Here is a 22,519-nt window from a genome sequence, read left to right as displayed (position 1 = left end):
CTATTACCCGGTTCGAAGGCAGACCACTATCGGAGAAAAATATCCTGGGAACTTGGTCTAAGCATTATTCGATTCACAAGGCTACAAAAAACCAACTGTGCTTCTTGAAAGTGCCTGCACTGTGTGTACTGCAGGGTTCACTTTCGCTACCTCTTCATTCTTTTTCGTTATCTCTCTGTTTGTATTTTAATGCGTGGCATTAGGATTTAGGCATTAGGCCTTCACAAAGACGTCCCTACATTAACGGGAGTGACCGACGGTGCAGCATGCGAGGTCCCCGGCACCGAAGAAAATATCGAGCACCTGCTGCGCCACTGTCCACGATATGCCCCAGAAAGACAAGAGCTTGCTAACGCTCTCCAAAAAGTGCACAATCGGCCGCTTTCCCTGCAGGTGCTGCTGCAACACCACCCCATCGGTCGTCGGCCCATAAAGCATTGAAGGCACTTTTGTGCTTCTTGAGGGCGACGGGCTTGTGGCGACCTCTGTGACTATTAGTGCAACTGCTGTGAGAATACACGCATCAGTGAACTCACCGCTAAATTTCTTCTTTCCTTCCCTCCTATCTCGCCCTCTCATCCTTGTTTTCCCCTTTCCGATTCTCCCGGTTTAGGGTGGCCAACCGGACATTATACTGGTGAACCTCCCTGCCCGCGGCTTCTCTCTTTCCTTCTCTCCTTCCTTCTTTCTCCTATAACTAAATTTTAAAAGTACGAAACAACGTTTAAAACCTGAAAATAATTAAATTTTCTTGGTGCGGCTGTGAACTACCTCCGGGATCGCCCCACGCAAGAAGCCGCGTCTCTGCCAGAATGCTTGCCTTCGCTCATAGCGTTTGCCGCCAGCGTTTCCCGGTAAACATTACAGTTACATAAGTAGCAGTTGCCGGGAAGCGTGAGAAGCAGTCGGGGATCTTTGAATGCTATCGCGTTCCACTCTTTAAGGTAAAGCTTAAGCGTTCCCCGACTTTTTATTCTTAATGACACCAGGAAATCGCGCCTGATGCCAGCAACGCCCAGAAATGTAATAGGGAGCGCACACAATGTTCTCGCATACCTTCTGTGATGTACCGTAGCGCTGCGGTGCTTCTTGTATAATGTAGAAGAATCCATTGCAGAGGCAGATGTGCACGGCTCGGCACGTGCGTTTAAGCTCATGAACTTGATTTGCGTCAAGAAAACCTGTCCATGCTTTCACACTTGCTTCATAGGAAGCCTACTGCACTATCAATATGGCGGCTGTTTTTAACTGCACCAAATAAAAATACTAACCAATATAAGTCTTGGTGAGATCATTTATTATTCGAGTGTTCATATTGGTAACCTCTAGATACGGATAAGTTGAGACGTTGTGTGTGTAATTAACGAAGCTACGTTAATTATATTTACAAGTTGTGATCTTAAATGGCTAAAAAAATGAGTAGTTTGGAGCCCGTCCTCAAGATTATCTAGCTGAGCGAAGACGTTTTGTTTAAACATGTATCTGTCAGAGCTATGCGAACAAATATTTTACAATTAAACGGCCTCGGAAAGCGTAACTGACGCAGAAAAAGAAAGTCTCTAAAGTCAACCTGACCACACGTAGATTTTTGTGACGTCATCAATATGGCTCCGTAAGCGTGTTCCCGGCGGCCGGTCCACTTTCGATTTTGATTACGAGGAAGCTTTAGCTCGGGCCCAACTCCGACGCGGCCTATTCAAATACCTGTACAATGCAACAACATTTTTCTGAGATAACCCCTGACCAATTTTAATAAAATTTGTCGCATTTGAGAGAGAAAGTTAAATTCTAGTGACTGTTGGAAGCGGAACTTCAATTTAGGGTCTCAATTTTGGTAAAAAGATTTTCGAAAATTCAGAAATTTGAAAATATAGAAGCACCAAATTTACAAATTAATATCTCTAAATCAAGAATACATATCGCGCTTCTGTCAATGGCATCCACTAGATGATTGAAAGCGGACAAATATGATAAGTCATTTGATATGTTACGTGAATTTCTTACGTTGTGTACAAGGGTTCCGCAAAAGCTGTATATACATAATATTAAATTTCTTGAGATTCATGTGTAACATATCAATTTTGTCCGCTGTATATTTATTATTAGATTCAATTCACATATTTGGTACATCATTTATCTATGCTGAGTTACAGCATTGTAAACTTGATAGTTTCGTTTTCTGAAAATTTCCGATTTTTGTCAATCTTTAATAAAAAATTGACAAACGAAATTGAAAATTCGAAAGCAACAGTCACTAGATTTCAAATGTTTCTTTTAAATTCAAGAAACCTCGCCAAATTTGGTGTGGTGGTTGCCCAGAAAAAGGAATTCTCCTTTTACATGAATTTATATATGAACACCGGAGTTAATGCTTCCTCTTAACGCTGTTTATTCGAAGGCAAGTAGTTCACAGTTTTAATATCAATATACAGCGAACGTGTGCCGCCGAAAGCTTGCTTTGTCGTAGAAGCGACGCATGACGCAATGATGGTGCAGGTTTAGCGCGTCGCTGGCTTGAAGGCAGTGAGCTGCCGGTAGCGGTTCACGGAGCCGTGCCGATGGTGACGGTGCCATCGTGACGAAATCCGGGGCGGCGATATTGGCGGCTTAGGCGTCTTTCCTTTATTTTTGCCTTGATTTCGCTTTCAGAAAGAGATGGTGCTATAAATGCAGAGTCATTCGTTCTTGTCCCGTAGATTTCAATGCGGGTTTAAATAAACTCTGTACCCCATTCAACCGGGAGAGTAGGCGTAAGCGGTAAAGTGCTCACACACACACACACACACACACACACACACACACACACACACACGCGCGCGCGCGCGCCCGCGCGCACGCACACAGACAGACAGACACGCACGCACGCACACACACACACACACACACACAGAGAGAGAGAAAGAGAGAGAGACAGAGAGGGAAAGAGAGATACGACACCTATTTGTCGGCATTCACATTTATACGCCTCCACGCGTGCACACAAGCACAAAAATGTACGCACGCAGAACACGGAACTGCATGCACACACAAACGCGCTTATGCTCGCACACGCGTACTCGCAAATCAACTGCACACGCACGCACGCTCAACGCGTGTACACGCATATACACTCCCTCTCCTTCCCTCCTGCCTCGCAAAAACATGCGCGTGCAAACAGACTGAATGGCACTCGTTCTGCAATCACCGTTCGAACTCCAGCTGCAATAAATAGTTTTACGGTATAAATTTGGCGCTTCTTCAAGTCAATGCGCCCTCTGGCCATAGGGTACAAAACCATTTGCTCCTGTCGTAGCATAACCGCCCATCCCCGACAAAAACATTGCTTTACCGCACGCCCTGTGTTCCGACGACTAAGTGCCATAAATGCATACGTTGTTACAAAAGACTACCCTCTTGGCGCAGACAGTTGACACTTGTTGATACTCGGCTATTAAAATAAAACTCTTTAAAATCTTCCCATTCGGTTACGCATGTTCATTACACACATAATGGCCAAGGTGCAATGTCCAGAATTCCTGAGTATCTCCATGCTACAAGGCACGACTGTATATTTCTTTAACCTAATACAAGGACATGCGCATGCTTGTTATGTTGTCCAAGGAATAAGATGTGGTCATGAAAGCAATGACTTAACAAATAAGCAACCCATTACTACGTTTTAGGAAGTAAAAATAGAAAATGTAGTATTTGAAGAGCCCTCGTGAAGAAACCAAAACTGAAAGCAAATCGTGAGTTTTGAGTTTCGGCCATCTGTTGGAAGACTGCCGAACTCAGCCCAAGGCGGCGTTAAAAAAAGAATTCCTATCACGGCATCCAACCGCCGCCAGCATGACGCGGTACGATATATGCTAGCGGTTAAACGACTCGGCCACGGCTTCCAAAGCTGACGCGAGTGATACGCTCTGGTTTTTATAGATGCGACGTGAACTTTCAGGACTGTGTGTCAAATATCGCTTTTGGGAACAATATTACGCCATGTGTAGGGAGTCATGATAGACATCAATCGAAAGCTGAGTCTGCGGACTACATACGCTGCAGTGACTTTTACGATAGATGCCGTAACTTTTTCACAGCTACCGTTTGTCTCAAAAATCGAGTTCAATTTTCGTCGTTTCCATAGGCTTCTATTGCTGAATCTTTAACCGCTCTGGGAACAGAATTCTTGCTTGCCACAGCGTAATCACTGCATTTGGCTCGTCTGGATTGTCTCCCAGAACATGTTTGTCCAATTTTTCAATAATCGACCCGCAGCTTTTGTTATTCGCGAAAAACCCACGCGGCCCATTGAAAACGCGCTAGCTTCGTGCCGGGGCCGCTTGGGGCGCTAGTTGGAACATGTCCAGAAATGCTCGATATGCGACAGAGCGCAGAAATCTTGTCACGGTCAAGATGAATGCTATCTTTGCTCCTCGACAAGGACATCATTTGTCTTGCTGGCGAAACGGCATTTTGTTTGGTATTGAGCTAACGCCAACTGTTGGCAAGTCAAGTGAGAATTTTGACCATGCATCGCAGGTGCTGAAGGAATGTGGATAGAGTTTTGCCCGCAAGGCAAAGCCCTGATAGCGATAGCAATGTATTAGACCACTATACGAAGCAAGGTTACTGGTTTTGTCGGCTGCATAAATTGCAGCAAGCATTCGCTTCCTAAAAATTTTCAAGAATGGCGTCCCGCGTGCCCTGGGAATCATGGACAGATCTTGCTCGATGGCGGTAAACACCCGCTGTAACAACGCTGACGTGATAAACAGCGGCAGTAGCGGCGAGCGGATTTACCTTCGTACTCCCTCTCGCTTCAATGCGAACTAAGCGCGCGTTAACACGCCGCCCCCAAAGGAAAGCACCACAGATCCAGGCTCTCCAGCCTTCACCCCCGCCACAGATTACCTTCAGGATAAGGCGCACGCTCACAGTTGCGCCATGCGCAGCCGCGGCCGGCCTAGACAAGGAGACGCACGCTAAACTGCCGTAGTATCTAGCTACCCAGCACATGGTCACCAGACCGACACTGGCCCTCAAATTTTCCCTAATGGCTTCGGCGCCACAGGTGGCAGTGACATTTCTGAAGGCCTCTATGCAAAATATTAATGCGACCATGCGATTGGATTGCAAAACTTGATTTGTCCAACAGATGTAGGGAAAGCTTTAACACTTCCCACCTAGACGACGGCCAGGAGTCCTTGGACCCTAGCGGCGGTTTCGGCCAGTCGGACGGTCTTCAGTTGAATCGCCGAACCGCAGATGAGTAATAAGGTCTCCCATTGCTCTAAAGACTTTATTCTTCCCTCAGAGGGAGCCTGTGGGCATTCCCACAGAATGTGATTAAGATTAGCCCTGGCTTTACATAGCTTACACTGGCTGGAGTACTGACCCGGGTAGTAGAGGCTGCACGACACCGGCCTTGGAAACGAGTTGTTTTGCAGGTGACGCCAAGTGGAGGCCTGTCTCTTGTTTAAGGATATATCAGCCGGAGGATGTTTAACCCGCCCTAGTATGTAGTCTTGTGTGATCTCTCTGTAACACACTAAGCGGTCCCGCCCCGTGAAGCCTTCGGCTAGCCCACCAGCTCGGAATGTAAGTCCTCGAGCTAATTCGTGGGCCGCCTCGTTCCCAACGAGGGTGGCGTGCGCACGTGCCCAGATTATTTCAATTTTCCTGTTATCTCTGCAGGTCTGCAGATTATTTCAATTTTCCTGTTATCTCTGCAGGTCTGCCACTCGAAAAGTTCATCACCGCAACCTTAGAGTCGCTGACTATAATTTTGGCTGAAGTACTTGCAATTGCAAGTGCTATGGCAGATTCTTCTCCAATCTGAGAGCAATCCGTTGGAACTGTGCCACTGGCTATCAATCTAGTTTCAGCGGTCGCCTCAGATAGGGCCATGCGGCCGTTGCCATAGTCTGCAGCATCAACGTAGAGCACGTCCTTCGAGTTTTTTAAACGCTTCTCAAGAGCCTCGGCACCTTTCTCTCTGCGTTCCTTGTGATGGATTGGGTGCATGTTTTGAGGTAGTGGTGGGATTATTAGTCGGTTCCGCACGCTTCGCGGCAGGTCGACTTTGATGCCTTCCTGCCCCTCATAGTTTATGCCTAGCCTAGCTAGGATTTTCCTGCCCGTTGGGCTTCCCGCGAGTCTCTCATACTGCGAGATCCTCACTGCTTCAATAATCCCCTCAAGAGTGTTGTGGAGCCCTAGAGCTAAAATCTTTTCATTTGCAGTGCGGATGGGAAGCCCCAGCGCCTGTTTTATACTTTTACGTATGACGTCCTCAATCTTCTTCTCGAATGACCTAAAACTGAGGAAAGGAGCAACATAAGCTATTCTAGCTATAACAAAGGCCTGGACTAGCCTAACTAGATTTGCTTCTCTCATCCCGGATCGCCTGTTGGCAATCCTGCGGATCAGCCTCATGGTCTGCACTGCACAGCCGTCTAGTTTCCTTATTGTTTCGCCATTAAAGCTGTTGGCCTGAATCAAAAGTCCCAGAAATCTGATTTTGTCCACTTTTGGAATGGGGATCCCTCCAGCTGTGAGGGAGATGTACGGTTCCTCCTCACTGGCCCTGCCTTTCGGCTGGTATAGAAGCAGTTCCGATTTTTGCGGTGAACATTTAAGTCCCCTAGGTCCGACGTAACCTTCAACTGCCTGGATAGCCCTTTGGAGGGTTTTGTCTATTTGGGCATCGCTGCCCTAGCTATCCACAACGTGATGTCATCAGCGTACATACTGTGGTTTAGTCCTTCAATAGCCTCCAGTCTTTCAGGGGGTTTGATCATGGCCACATTGAAAAGAAAGAGCGAGAGCACAGAGCCCTATGGGGTCCCTTTGCTGCCTAATTTAATGTCATCCGATTGGCATTCTCCAATCTGGATTTTTGCTTCTCGGTCTGACAAGAAGTCCCTAATGTAATTGTAGGTTCGTACGCCTACTCCGAAGTCCTGAAGGTTCTCAAGAATGGCTTTATGTGTGACGTTATCAAATGCCTTCGCTAGGTCAAGCCCTAGGATTGCCTTTGCGTCCCCTGTTTCCGCATCGATGATTTGGTGTTTTAGTTGCAGCATCACGTCCTGGGTGGAGAGCCTGGGCCTAAAGCCCACCATCGAATGCGGATAGAGGTCATTATCCTCCATGTAGTTATTGAGCCGCGTTTGAATAACGTGCTCCAAAAGCTTGCCTGCACGAGAGGTTAGAGAGATAGGTCTTAAGTTCTCTATCTGGAGTTTCTTGCCTGGTTTTGGGAACATCACCACCTTAGCGGTTTTCCACTGATTTGGTAGTTTATCCTCTTCCCAGCACTTCTGCATAAAGTTAGTTAATGCAGTTATAGAGTTATAGTCTAGATTGCGAAGCATCTTATTGCTAACGCCATCCGGGCCTGAAGCGGATTTGGTTTTGAGCTTGGCAATCTCCGCCCGGACCTCCGCCTCGCTGAAGGGTTCATCTAGGCTGGAGTTGCCTACGCCTTCATAGTTAGGTAGCGGTTCCTTGCTAGTGTCCTCTATGTATCTCTCCTGTATGTCCTTCATTAGATCTACCTCCGTACCATCGTACAAGGAAGAATTTTTTGAAGGTTCTGTCGCTGCGCTGATTTACAGCCCTGTGGATCCAGCAGGTAGCGGACTAGATTCCATGCCCTAGCTAGGCCTATATTTCCGTCCATCCTATCACAGGTGGACTCCCAGTTCTGCCTGGTTAGTTTGAGCGCGTAATCTTCTATATATTTATTGAGCCTAGCGATCCCTCTCCTGAGATTTGTACTCATCTGGTTTATATTTAAATTATGTATCTGAAGATTCCTAGGCGCACCGAAATTGCTTTGTCCCTAAAGGGACGATAACATGCGATGCGACTAAGATAACACTGTCGAAGTTTCTAATGTTGATGGCACTTTATGCAACCGCTGAGTTTTTCTTGTACGGCTTTCGAGACGTTTGCAAGTCGTCAATGCGACTCAATAATTAAAGCCTTTTTCCACATGCGTGGCTTCATTTCGCAGGTGAAAAAGATGAATGTGGCTCCTGGCTTCTTCAACACAAGCAACGGGCTCTATGACGATGCGATGAAATCATACGCAGGGGTAAGTAGACTTCCCGCACTCCCATAGAGAGGTTTTCAATACAACACTTGATAAATATCGCGTCCCGTCGCAAAAATGGGGCAAGCTGACGCAATGACCACAGCTGCGCGACAACGTTGCGATACACCGTAAAAATTACGTTACTTTTAGGGCTTTTATCATGGCTAGCAGGTTTTCCCTTGAAGAGTCCCTCACCAGCTTTGGGCACTGCTGAACAGAAACTTACGGTGCGTAGACCGCGCGATGAGATCTTGCCTGCATTTTATCGAATCGCTGCACAGTGGGAAAAGAGATGAAATCTCAAGCGAGAAGCTCGTACATGTGCCCTTCCCCTTTAGGTATCCCCGTTTCCTGTCCAGGAATTAAGGTCATATGCATAAACGCTGCTACGCAAGACGCACTGCCTACAACGTCAACAATCGTGGTGCGTGACGTCGGTGAATCATTCAATGGTGGACGCGCAAAAACCGCCACTGGAAGTGCACCGCGCTGCAGTAAAGAACACAAAGAAGTGTAGGTTGGTTTCGTTACATAAACGCGATGCTGCTCTTCACTCCGGTTTTCGGAGGAGGAGGGAGAGATGCTGCTTGCGGACTCTTCACGAGGCAAACGCAAAGTTTCTCTGTTGGCAGTTAAGTTTATCTCATAATTTTTCGCGTAGTTTGCAAATTCAACCCGAGAGCAACTCGCCGGCATGACGAACCAACTCGGTGGATGAGCAACAAGCTCACAAAATAAAGAGGGTCTGTGATAAAAGAAGCTGTCAGTGGGTGTCAACACGTGTGTGCTGCGTGATTTTTCGGTACGAAAGACTCCCACATCTACCAGCAGATCACGTGTCCATATCATCGTGGACACGTGACCAGCAGAGGTCTGACGTTAAACATTATTGTATCAGCAGTTTCTTGAGTGTCGTCTCTGGTTCTGCCTGTTGAGTGCGCTTTTGCCGAGCCTTGTGTATCAGACTGCGCGCATGACGTGAATAGTGGTATGTATACATTGGGAAACTTACGCGTGCACCTGCGATTAAGCCGCAAGGTTCACTGAGCCAAGTACAGTCTCGTCCACTCTTAAGGCCCGTTCACACTACCACGGAAATTCGGCGAGCGCAGCGGATTCGCTCGCCGGAAAAAAGAGAGCGTGTTCTCATCTGTTGACGAGCGCATCGGTGGATCCGCCACCGCTTCTCGCCTTTCCTCGACAACAGCGAGATCTCGCGGCAGTTTCGTTTTTGGTTTCGCGACTTCGCGAACGAGACGAGAGTTCACGTGAGAGCCTCTCGTTCGCGGGCTTTTGTTGCGTCTGCTTCTATTGCGCCGCTGCTGGGCTTCCAGCGGCGAGATACTGAGCACAGCACGATGGCGAGCTTTTCAGAAGACGAGGAAATGTCGGAAGATGAAATTGTCAGGATTCTCCTCTGGAACTCAATGATGGCTATGCTTCAAGACAGGCACGTACGCAGGATGTTTTTTCGGGGGGGGGGGGGGGGGAACCGAAGTTAATTTTTCTATGCAAATGAGGTGGAGGGTACTTTTACTAGTACAAATGGGAATAATGCCCATCATTTGCCATAAAGACGAATAACGCCGCAATAGAGAATTGAAATAACGTGTATCTCACAGGTACGCATGTGAGATAGACCTATTCTTTACTTGCCAAACAAAGTACCACATCAAATGGACTCGCGTAAGAAAGATGCGCAGGAAGAACCTTGCCACGAACAAGTTAACAAGCGAAAGTGCAGAATAAAGATTTATAGTTAGGTTTTTTGAATTAGCTCTGGAAGAATTTTAGAGAAATGTATATTTGCGGAACAATCACAGTTCTTTTGCATCCCTCGTTTACTACCCTACCAAGTAGCAAAACCGACTCGTGTTGCAATTTGGGAAGTTGCGTAACGATGCGTGGTCACCCGTCCGTACAACCACGTAGAGCGCAGGACGCTGCGGTTCTAGACGTGCAGCATCCACCGCGGAAGGTTAGAAAAGCACCCACATTAGCACATGAGGGAAGTGGCTACGTCAGACGGCTAACTACAGTGATATCAGTGTCGCGCGTTCATGCCTGCACAGCCATTCGAACGGCGCACGAGCTGAGCATGCACGGCATAGGAGCAATCAGTGGCGCTGGCAAAATGTTTGCTTACGTTTGACGGAGAATATGCATAAAAGCAAAGTACTGGCAATGAGAAAGTCTTGTCGCTCCGGCATCGGCGCGAGTAAGCGTGAATAGCAGTTGTTGTTGCTCATAGCAGTTGTTGTTGTTGTTGAATGGTGCCATGGGCGAAAGGGGGGGAGGTGGTATGCCGCTTAATATCAGGGGGGGGGGGCGAGCCCCTCCGTGCCCGCCCTTGGGTACGTGCCTGCTTCAAGAGCTGCGACGGGCTGAGCAACCAAGATCGCGGCGGCGGCGACGACGGTGGTGAGGCCGCCCGTCCTTGCAGGAGCGGGATAGGTTGGGAAAGGCCAAAAATCTCCTGCCACTGCATGGTTCGTTAGAAAACATTACGCTCACCGTTGTAGCACAGAAAAGTTTCTATTGTAACACTGCTCTACTCTCGCGGTGTTATCAGTGTCGCGCGTTCATGCCTGCACAGCCATTCGAACGGCGCACGAGCTGAGCATGCACGGCATAGGAGCAATCAGTGGCGCTGGCAAAATGTTTGCTTACGTTTGACGGAGAATATGCATAAAAGCAAAGTACTGGCAATGAGAAAGTCTTGTCGCTCCGGCATCGGCGCGAGTAAGCGTGAATAGCAGTTGTACTTACCGCTCACTCCCATTTCTTTCCCGATCCTGTCCCATAGCTGCTCTTTGTAGGCAATGTCCTCGAAATTCAAGTGCCTTTTGTCATACAGTATGGGGTGCTGCTTAATTGCATCGATGAGCATTTCCACCGAGAAGGCCGGTCACTCAAACATGCTGGCTGCCATGTTGAGATTAGACGGGTTGTAACGTCAAGAACGCAACTTCCGGCGGCGGTGAAAGCGGAAAAAGTGGGTCCTGAACCGATTGCCTTCACCGCGCTGCCTTCCACCCTCCTCGGCGTCAAAAGCGGCCGAATCCGCTTCGCTCGCCGGATATTTTGTGTAGTGTGAACGAGCCATTAAGGGGGAACCCGGCCCACCGTCGCCGCGCTCCGCGGGGCGCCAGTGCGTCCGGCGCGGCGGCGCATCGAAGCGAAGCGGCGCAGGCGCACACGGACCCAGGGGAGGTGCTTCGCATCGTCTGCTACAGCGCTGGAGCGCGCCGCCTCTTGCTTTGCTGCAAAGTACACTTCGCTAGACCCAGTTGACTGAGTGTTCGAGGCGGCATTGTGGGTAGGCGTGCTTCAATAACTGGAGCATTTTCCAGCTGGTTCCGTCTACAGCTTGTGAACAGCCTGCTTAATCAATATACACAAACAGAAACAAGCTTCTCACCACATAAATCACTTAGCATGTTTTTATAAGTGATGAGGGTAAAAATACAGTCATTTTTTCGCGCTCTTTATTAGGTTGGGGCCATGTTATTTCACTCTCACAGCACAGTTCACACCGAGAAATCAGTTAGGCGCACTCTTGGTTGGAGTCATCATGTGATGAGCCTAGCGCGCCGTTTCGCGCATGTAATGAAGCTAGAACGAATGTGCTTAACTGACTTAAGAAAGCGACCGAAACCCGCTATAAATTTCGCAGAAGCTTAGAGAGCGATTGTTAAATCACACATCATCATGTTTCCCATTGATTTTGCCATTAAGGAGGGCAATACTATTACTTCCACAGCAACTAAGAAGTAATATCCGCTGCTTCGCACTCTCTTATTGACGCGTTAATGTCGCTGGTAGGAGAGCATGGAGCGCTTTACGTGATGTAGGAAAGTGCTCTCTGCGGCATAGCAACTGATTTGGCGGCCATTTTACTCCCCCGTTTCATCTTTCTACATCCTATAAAAAAACTGAATTCATTTTTGTTTTCCCTGTTTGGGTAAAATCACCGAAGCGGTACCGGTCCTCTGAGGGCTACCTGACGCGAGAAGTCGCATTATCATTCAGAGGAATCGTCGGTCAATTTTTTGATTACATTGATTAGGTGAAGCAAAACCTGTGGCGCCGACGTTTTTTTGGTTGGTAGTTTTTTTCTCCTTGGAGTCAATGCACGCCACATGCGAATGCTGCTTCCGTCCGTTTCGAATAGGTAATTGGAGTGGAAAATCTATAATCTACATGTCTGTTTTCTAGCGTAAATTACGTGTTGCCGGGTAATTAAGTAGTTGTTCGCTTCCATTTCATTTCAGTACTTCCTCGGAATAGGTCATATGCATATTCTCACTAGCATATAATAATTTGGTAATTGTGCGGTATACGTCCCGAAGCGACACATGGCCTCTGAGTTACGCCATAGAGGCGGGCATCGGATAAACTTGGAGATTAGGAATAATTTATTTCTCTTTTTAGGGGGTAGGCGGGGGTGGGCGGGGGTGGGCTGGGCTGAGTGGGTAAAACCCAAATATGAATGCGGCACAGGAACCCTTGCCTCGTACAAGCGATGCTGTTGCCGTCGTCAGGAAGTGGCCGGTCCGTGTGTTGGACGAACGCGGCCACGCTATTTAAACCGGCGGTCACGAGGCTGGCCCGGCCCGGTGCGTTTGCCCACAGCATGCCGGTGGTCGGCAAACGGCTCGCCATTTGTAAAAGCTAAGCCCGGCACAAGCCAGAGTGTTGTGGTCGGGCCAGTCTACTTTTTAACTGACCATGGGCGTCAGCCCGATCAACCGCCGAGCCCCCCCCCCTTTTTTTTTTGCTTAGGTCATGCTACCTCATCTTAGTTTAATATGATGATGCGGTGCAGCCAGCGATTACTCAACTGAGTGACTGGCCGCTCAGGAGTTAAAGATTCTGTGATGACTCGCCAAATCGAAAGGCACCAGAGGTGTTTCCATTAAACGCATTTCCGTCGACTTGCATGATGAATTGCATTTTCTTCGGTTGCTGGTTGTCATCGCACTTCGGCGATAAAAACGCTGTAACAGTGCAGGGGCGCTATAACGTAAAGCTATTCCAAACTTTTCTATTCCAATTCTGCAATCAGCCCTCCGCGATTGGTCAAAAACTTTTTTGGACCACCCCCATTTCACCTGTCTGTCACGCGACGTCACGAAAACCGCGATAGCTCCCCATCTGATATAACGGGTACACATGGATTATGCAGGATTTGACCGAACAAAAGAAAAAGAGTTATTTCTGATTCGACGTCTCCTCGCCATTAGCCCTCGGCTATTGGTCAAAAGTTCTCGGGCTGCGCCCACTTCACCTGCCTTTCACGTGACGTCACAATATCGCAAAAACTCACGCGTCAAAGTTACGTGTACGCGATAAAGATGCATTAATATGCCGAACAAAACTGAATTTTCTTCTGAATAGCCGCAGGCTGCCCCGTTCCGAATGGAATAAAAGATGGCTGCCACCGATCGCTCAGGCACTGGCTACTCGCTGCTGTCGGAGAGCATGGGTTTATTTGAGTGTATTAAACTTTTTGCGTGGCCGTGTATCGTTTTCGAGCACTTTCGGCACGTTTGCGACCTCGTTCTGCCAACTCTTCTTTGCTGAGGATCCGTTTTAGCGTCATTCTTAAGTTTCCGTTGCATGCCGCCGCGATTGTCTACGAGTCACCGCAAGCAAAGTAAGGGAAAGCGGACCAATCGCAGACGCCGGCGCCACCCTCGTCATCCGGTTATCGGTCGTCAGTGCAGGGGCTCGGCCCTATCGAATCCCTCTCCACTTGGGCGTGCTCCTCGCCTCTTGTCAGCCAATAAGAGAAGACAAGCCGCTCAGTGTAGAAAATGTTATTCGTTTTTCAAGCAAACAAAAGTGGCCTCCTATGAACGAGAACAGCGTTTGATTGGTCTGTTCAGACAACCCTGCGGGTGACCTCCCGATGCTTGCGTCGGCGGTTACGCAAATTTGACGTCAGGAAATTGGAATAAAAACATATTGGAATAGTTTTACGTTATAGGGCTCCAGGATAACTTAATTTTCCCGGTGCACTTTGGAAACTAGCAACGTCGCGGGTACTGGAAAATGAAAGACGACGCATTGTAGATCTATGCCTACCAAACTATTCTCAACGCGTGATATCGAAGATGACAAGAAGGCCAGTTAAAACTGTAAATAGAATCATCCAGCCTTACAATAACAATAGAGGAATTGCGGATGCTCCCCGTAAAGCCCGGCAAAGAGTTACCATAGTTGTGGCTGCTGCTACAAACCCGACCTTCAACATTCGAGAAATTAAGAACAGCCTCAACTGGGTGACGTCCCTGACACGACTATCAAGCGCTGCCTCTACGCCCCAGCCTAACAAAGAGCGCGAAAAATGACTGTATTTTTGCCCTCATCACTTATAAAAACATGCTAAGTGATTTATGTGCTGAGAAGCTCGTTTCTGTTTATGTATATTGATTAAGCAGGCAGTTCACAAGCTGTAGACGGAACCAGCTGAAAAATGCTCCAGTTGGTGAAGTGCGCCTTCCCACAATGCCGTCTCGGGCACTCAGTCATCTGGGTCTAGCGAAGTGTACTCTACAGTAAAGCAAGAGGCGGCGCGCTCCAGCGCTCTAGCAGACGGCGCGAAGCACCTCCCTTGGGTCCGTGTGCGCCTGCGCCGCTTCACTTCGATGCGCCGCCGCGCCGGACGCACTGGCGCCACGCGGAGCGCGGCCACGGTGAGCCGTGTTCACCCTAAGAGTGGACGAGACTGTACAATCAGATGCGTCTGATCAGCAGATTAGATTTTGAGGATCACACGCATGTGCCCGTCGCTATCGTCCTGCACGAGTGTCACGTGTTTTCTAGGGCGGAGGATCATCAAATAAAGAGTCAGTTTTGTGACTCATTGCTGTGCCAGTCCACTTCATCGTCGTCACGATAATGTGACACTCGGTGGAGGTGATTTTGCGTTAATGTGCCGGCCACCTCCGTCAAGCCGGGAAAGAAGCCCGAATCCTGTAGGTAACACCAACGCCCCTGACCATCCAGTTAGCTGAAGGCTAAATAATCTGTACTCAGAGCTCAGACTTCTATCTAAGACAATCAAGAAGGTTATGCTCAAGTCAACCACCACAGTGACGAACCGAGCACCGTCACGTTCTTCCTCCGCGACAAACTCAGACCAAAATGCCGCCATCCAGACGACACCTCGAAACCCACAAAAGGCGCATAAAAGAACAGCTAACGACGCGACGAAGCAGCAGCGAGACAACGCCACACAGCCGTGAGTCGACGCTATGACCTAACTGCAATGCGGTACTACGCAACACCGACCTCGAAGCGCTCCTCGAGGGCCCCGATGCCACAGCTGTTTAGACACATAAGCCCACTCTTATATCATGAACGAATCCTTGGTTGCAAATTTTAATAAAATCAAGACTGTGCGCGGCGGCGCGAAGTAGCCGCCGTGGCCACGTTTATTTATAAGCCAGCCAGCCATAGGGGGGGGGGGGGAGGGTGCTGCAGGGTTTAGGGAGCGGCCGATACCGCGGGCGCTAAGGTCGAGCGCACCAGCGTATTCAATTATCGCGCTACATGAGCGTGAGCTATCTTCACTAGCTCTGGAGGCGATACATACACCGCTGCAGCGTCCCCTTCTAGTGCTAGGCGCGATTTAAATATGTGCGAAACGGCGCGCGTACAGAAAGAAGAGAGACTGCAATCCTCTATACATGAGTGGCAATTTGCAGCGTCCCTTAAGAAGTCCAGGTGAAGTCCGTGTTGCGGCAAAGGGTACATAGCTCTCTGGTAGTCGTGGCTAAGAGTGTCCGGAAACAAGACGCAGGAAAACAGCATGTCGTAATAACAATAATATTTGGGGTTTTTTACGTGCGAAAACCACTTTCTGATTAGGAGGCACGCCGTAGTGGAGGACTCCGGAAATTTTGACCACCTGGGGTTCTTTAACGTGCACCTAAATCTAAGCACACGGGTGTTTTCGCATTTCGCCCCCATCGCATTTCGCCCCGATCGAAATGCGGCCGCCGTGGCCGGGATTCGATCCCGCGACCTCGAAACAGCATGTCATCCTTCGTTGTCGAAGTCTGTGCGCCCAGTGCGGTGCAAGCAGAGTTGAGGCATGTTGTCTGGTTATTGGTGCGTGCCTAGAGTTTAGGCCGTTGACTGGAACAAGACTTAAGACGGTGTCGTCGAACGGCGTGCAACGCTGGCAGAAGGGGAGAATTGCAAGTGTCGCTGTGCCTTGCCCTTGCTGATTCATGCTGCGTCGCCATTTCAGTTGCGGGCGGTGTATTGTGACGACCAGCGAGACCTTGGTTTCGTCAGAGGGACCGCGAAAGCAGATATTTGCATTCCATAGTTGAAGCATATGCTGTAGTCCTTGTGAGTGCCGGGTTCACACAATCCGAAAGAGTTGTACTAGGCAGCACCGGCAGCGTAGGTTGTGAGCGAGGCATGGACACAGTGATGTCGTAGTGTGAAATAAGGACGTGCCGAAGGTTCTTGCAGATCTCCGGGCCTGGTAGATATCGGAGCGCCGAAAGACGACCGTCTGGCAGCTCGTAAATAGCATGGAGACAGCGCAAGTGTTAATCACTCACGTTGTTGACGTGGAAGTTATTCTCGAGCTGAAGAAACCAGACAGCAGAGCAGTTCCTGCGAGATTTCGGTAGGCCATGAATCCGCGAAAGGTGTCAGCACAGAACGTCGGAAGGGTCACCTTCCACTGCTAGCGGCCAAATGTCGAATGTCGTTAGCATCGCGGTTGCGGTTGTCGCCTAAGGCATCGTGAAGGTTGTGCTCTTGGCGTCGCCATGCCTCAGGGAGTGAAATTTGCGCCTTGTGGAGCCTGAATCGGTGGTGGGTGAGGTGCCCTCGAACGGAAACCAGATAGATTGCGGGAACCTCGAAGGCAAGATAACGAGGGGACGCAGAGTAGGTGAAAGCGCTTGCCTTTGGCCCAGTTATTTCCTTGAAAAAAGACGTCACGGAACTGCGCTTGAGAAGGGAGGAGGCTCACAAACAGTGTAGAAGGCTGGTGCTGGGGCTAGTGTGTGTTGACAATCGGCACGGGTAGACGCAGATGATTTGGGACGATACGACACGGAATGACGCAATGGTCAAAATAGCAAAAGCTGCTTTGACTGAGCGCTCAAGGTGGCGTATAGTGAGCAAGGATAGCTGCCTGCAAGTCTCGAAGCCTGGAACACAGCTGAAGCTTTGGGCTTGTTGATACGAAGCTTGCTGGTACGGAAGTGGTTGTCAAGCTCGGTAAACCACATATCCACCATGTAGAAGCAGAATTCCTGACATCAACCACAGGACCTCTTCCGGACCGCGCGAGGCCTCGTCACTCTCGCCTTGATGGAGTCGCTGTGTTCACGCTGGCATGGCTCAGCTCGGTTGTGCGGTGTCACAAATTTGTGATAGGGTGCGCGAAGAGGTAGCCGTCGTGGGCACAGTTAACTTAGGCGGGTCAGACATGGTGCCACGAGGTCTCAGGAGCGGCCTATTCCACGGCCGCTCAGGTTTATCGCGGCGTGCTCTATTCTCGCGCTACATGCGCGTAAGCCGTCTTGTTCTTCACCGGCGTTGGAGGCGATAGTCACGTCGCCACAACTTCATGAGACGGCACCTAAGTCCGAACATCTGGCGGACCCTTATGAAATTACGGAGGCACCTAAGCAATGCTTATGTTGTGTAAATGCGAAAACATTGCTTGTCGCTGAGTGCGTCGCTTAGTTGGGTCGCTAAGTTTAGTGTAGCAGCGAAATATTGCCGAATTTAGTGCTGCTACGCTATATTTCCGAATGTAGTGTTGCTGCTTATGAAGTCCCAACCACTTAAGAAAACAAACCAGCTATGTTGTGATCTTTCAATTAGCTTTATTTGCGCTGTTCGCATTAAAGCAGTGTCCCACGCATATTACGTTGAGCGTTTTGTGTCGATGACACCATTTTTCGGCACGATGACAGCACTTTGTCAAGCGATGACACCACTTTTCTGAGTGGCACTATCGGCTCGACACCACACTGCTTCATCGTCTTCGTAGACAAACTCCACTTCATGCTGTGGGGGAAGACGGGGGTGGGAATATTGTGTTCATCATCCTACAGGTAGCTGAAGCGCGTTGCATCATTTCTCGTCGGCCATGGGCTCGGACGACGGCGTCTGCGGGCCCCCGACAACGCTAAAGCCAAAACAAGCGGCTGCAGCTCGCCGTGCTCACTCCATAGCCGCTAGAATAGTAAATCACCCGCGAGGCAGAGCCCAACCACGTGCAGAGGTTCGAGCATATAATCATCAGTGTCGCCTGTTGCAATGGGGTCGCAATGCAACGCTGGCGCAGTGGAGAGCGCGCTCGGCTATGAAGCGGTAGCCGTAGCGGTGGGGCAGAGAATCGAATATTTATCATGAACACGTTCTTTTCTTTAGTAAGACGAAGATGACGTAATATGTGTGCCATTTCTCTGCCACGGCTTTCTTCCACTAAAAAAAAAAGAAATTCTAGGGTTCCGCGTACCAAAATCACGATCTGATTATGAGGCACGTCATAGAGGGAGATTCTGAAAATGTGGACCGCCTGGGGTTCTTTAAGGCGCACGTACATCTAAGTACACAGACGGTTTCGCGCTTCGCCCCCATCGAAATGCGGCTGCCGCAGCCGTGATTGGATCTTGCGACCTCGTGTTCAGCAGCCCAGCACCACAGCCACTAAACAACCTCGGCGGGTCTTTCGGCCGGCGCTATAATGACGGCGTGGTCGCACAATGAGCCATTAATAACGCCCGCTGGAATTTGCACAGTAAAAGTCACTTAGAACAACAGAAAGATGAGCTAGTTGGTAAGGATTAATTATGCAAAAAGTTGAGGCGTGCAGACAGGACACAAGAGAAGGGAAGTGGACAACACGAACGCCGACTATCAACTGAAGGGAGCACTGAGGCGAAAAGAAGAAAGAAGACAAAACTCATCTGCGCAAGGTCTTGTATAGTATCACCACGTGTCAGTCGGATACTTGTGCCGGCCTACGTGAGAGATAGCTGTTAAGGCACTTAATCTCTTCCTTAAGTAAAGTTCGTTGTGTAAGGTTCCCTCCTTATGTCATTTTTGTTTTCGCTTCAGTGCTCCCTCCACTTGATAATCAGCATTCGTGTTGTTCACTTCTCTTGTGTCCTGTCTGCATGCCTCACCTCTTTGCATAGTTAAAGTCACTGTTGCCAAACATAATTACCCCGCGAGCTTCATAATCCTGCAATCATCCCCACAGTACATAATACATGGACTTAGTATGGCAACACGGTGTCAGCATAGACTTGGAACAGCGTTATCAAATTAGTGGACGACGATAACGCTATCAACGGACGAAGCGATGCCACAGTACAGAAGTCTCGGATTCCGTGCTTTGAATGTGCCAGTCAGCGACCCACCTCGCTCCAGCATAATCCTTTCCGTTAACACCTAAACATCCGCAGACGTGGAAGGCGTCGTCGAGGGCTCCCAGCTTTTTCTGCTCCGCCGTCAAATTTGGGTCGCAAGAGGAATCGCTCGACTGCACTGACCAAGAGCGAAACAGTTGCTGACAAAATTCAGCCAAGAGTGCAGACACCTCCGCAGCGACACGATAAACGCATACATCGAGTAAATTGTCGAAGCCAACTATGTCTTGGTGCTTGAGGATCCTGCCGTCTACCTCGATGGCCGTGGTCCCAGAACCAATTTTCGACATCAGTGGAAGTCTCCATACATGTAAATAGCAAGAGCTCTACAATCCTCTCCTCGAATACAAGGAATTCTTTTCGACATCATCGAAAATTTGACGAACAACAATTGCAAGGTATCGCACAATAACCAAGGAAGGCACTCTACCCTACCGTCGAAACCCCTACCAAGTTTCAGCAAGAAAACGCCGCGCAATAAAGCAACAATTTGATGAAATGCTGCACTAAGAAATCAACCAGATGTCCAAGAGCCTGTTAACGTCTGCTGTAGGTTTAGTGAAGGAGGATCGCACCTTGAGTTTTCGCATGGATTATCATCATCTGAAAAAGGTCACAAAGGATATATACACCCTCCAATGGATAGATGATGCACTGGACCGACGATACAAGGCTAAGTATTTTTGCTAGTAGCCATCTATTTGCTTGTAGCCATTCTTAAAATCTGGCGACGAAAGAATCGCGAGATGATGCCTTTCATAATCAGAACGCCCTCTACAGTTCAAACTCATTTCATTCGGGCTGTGCTCGGCACCTGCAACATTCTAGTGTGTGATGAACATGGTCTTATTGGGATTGAAGTGCCGCACTTGTGTCTTCTACTTGGAATTTGCATTCACCAGGAGTTTAGATGATTACCTTAGGCGGCTTGGGGCAGTACTAGAGGCTATCAAGCTATCAGAGCTCACTCTGAAGCCACAAAGATGTCGCTTCGGTTAAGGTGAGCTTCTGTTTCTCTGCCACGTCATCAGCAAATCTGGAATCAGTCACATGCAGAAGACAGCTGCCGTCGCTAACTTTTTGCAGCGCACCGAGAAGAAGAGAATGCGTAGATTACTTGGCTTGTGTGCCTATTACAGGCGCTTTGTCAAGGAGTTTTCACGCATCGCCGAGCCATTGGCTCATCTCAGAAAATGTGGCGTCGAGTTCAAGTGGGAATGGCCGCAGATCGAAGCTTCTCATGAACTGAAACGACACCTGTAGTTACCACCAATACACACTTGCCCAGACGAATACTCCAACATTGAAGTCCATACCGACGCAAGCAGCCCACGGCTTGGCGTCATGATTGCTCAGAAAAAAGGCAGACTAGAAAATGTCGTTTATGCCAGCTGGTCGATATCAAAAGCGGAAGTAAATCGTTCTACGACGGAAAAAGAGCGGCTTGTCTCTATTTGTGCTGCGGCAAAACGTCACACTCACCTAGATGCAGGCTGTTCAAAGTCGTAAGCGACCACCAAGCAAGGGGTTGGCTGGCAAACTTAAAGGATCCTTCCAGGCGGCTAATACGATGGCTAGCACCATGTGTGACGGCTCGTACCATGAAAAACGGTCTTCAGGCCGCCTTGCATGGTGGACTCTCAGACTGGGAGAACTTGAGATGCTACGAATTACAAGTCCGGACGTAAACACTCCGATGCTGACTGCCAACCTCGCGACCCCATCGACCTGCTCTAGACGGACAAGACAACAACGTTCCTGGGAAAAATGGGCGCTGACGACTTCGCTGAACTGCAACGAGGCGACACCGAACTAAGAAGCCTTTTCCAGTACTTGGAAGATCACACTGATTTGGTCCCGGTGGTGTTTAAGCGTGCATTGTCATCCTTTGCACCACAGAACCAGGTCCTCATAAATGACTACCCCCGCGTAAGCACTAATTACCTTCTCGTCGTGCTCTCAGCAATGAGGCCAAATACCTGCACGTACTGAATGAAGACCCGTCAGCCACGCACATAAGCTTTCCAGGTGCATTCGCGAGGGTCCCAGAGAAATAATAATAGCCGAGGTTGGCCGTCAATGTCGCCCATTACGTCAAGACATATGTATAGTTCAAGTGACCCAAGACATCACCAAGAAAGCTAGCGGGATTGCTGCAACCTACTCAAGCCTCCCTGCCAACCATTTTAGCAAATCGGAATGGATGTTTTTGACGTCAACATCTTGTAATCACTTGATCAACGTGGCTACCGACTACTCTACCTGCTACGTCAAAACGAAAGCCGTGCCAACGGGTATAGCGGCCGCAGTGGCGAAGTTGTTTGTTATGAATGTCCCCGGAAGCACCCATCAGCGAAAGAGGTACGGCTTTTCCAGCGCAGCTTATGCAAGTGATTGCGCAGTACAGCATGGCAAGCCATAGTACGACAACCACTTACCATCCCCAGACGAATGGCCTTGCGGAAAGCACAAATAAGACTCTCACTGATATGTCGGCAATGCATCGCGACACTGAGCGCAAGAACGTGGAATGCCGTCCTTCCGTACATAACGTACAAGACGGCAACGCAAGAAACAACCTAGATGTCGCCGTTCAAGCTAGTTTGCGGAAATAGCATGGCAAGAACACTTGACGTCCTGTTATTGAACCTCAGCGACGAAGACAACCTCGGCGTCGCCGCCTATGTCCAGCATGCCGAAGAAGCTCAGCAGCTCGACCGCCTTCGCATCAAGAACCAGCTGAGGACTGACAGCCGAAGCTGCAATCTTCGATGACACTGTGTGGAATACCAGCCCGGCTATAGCGTTTTGGTTTGAACTGCGATACGCCGATTAGGACTCACTGAAAAGGTACTACGCCGTTATTTGGGATCATGGAAGATCATCCGTCGTATTGGCGCATTGGACTATGAGGTACCGTTGGACGTCATTACGCAATGACAGTCGGGTTGTGCACGGCTTGAAACAGTCCACGAAGAGTGCCCTAGGCCATTCTACACGTGCTAGTGAGCTACTGGAC

At 49.1% G+C, this 22,519-nt stretch overlaps 1 protein-coding gene across 1 annotated transcript in view; it reads left to right on the top strand.

The window, feature by feature from the left end:
• The window catches only part of LOC142584230 (neprilysin-like), a 242,408-nt gene that overhangs the window by 163,016 nt on the left and 56,873 nt on the right, over positions 1-22,519 (top strand). Inside the window, exon 13 of the mRNA XM_075694384.1 lies at positions 7,997-8,077. Coding sequence (XP_075550499.1) covers positions 7,997-8,077 — 81 coding nt within the window. The remainder of the gene's footprint in view (positions 1-7,996; positions 8,078-22,519) is intronic.

Source organism: Dermacentor variabilis, chromosome 6 (assembly GCF_050947875.1).
Source record: "Dermacentor variabilis isolate Ectoservices chromosome 6, ASM5094787v1, whole genome shotgun sequence".
NCBI classification, from domain to species: Eukaryota; Metazoa; Arthropoda; class Arachnida; order Ixodida; family Ixodidae; genus Dermacentor; species Dermacentor variabilis.
The sequence above is the reverse complement of the archived record's forward strand: the minus strand, read 5'-3'. Positions and strand labels throughout refer to the sequence as shown.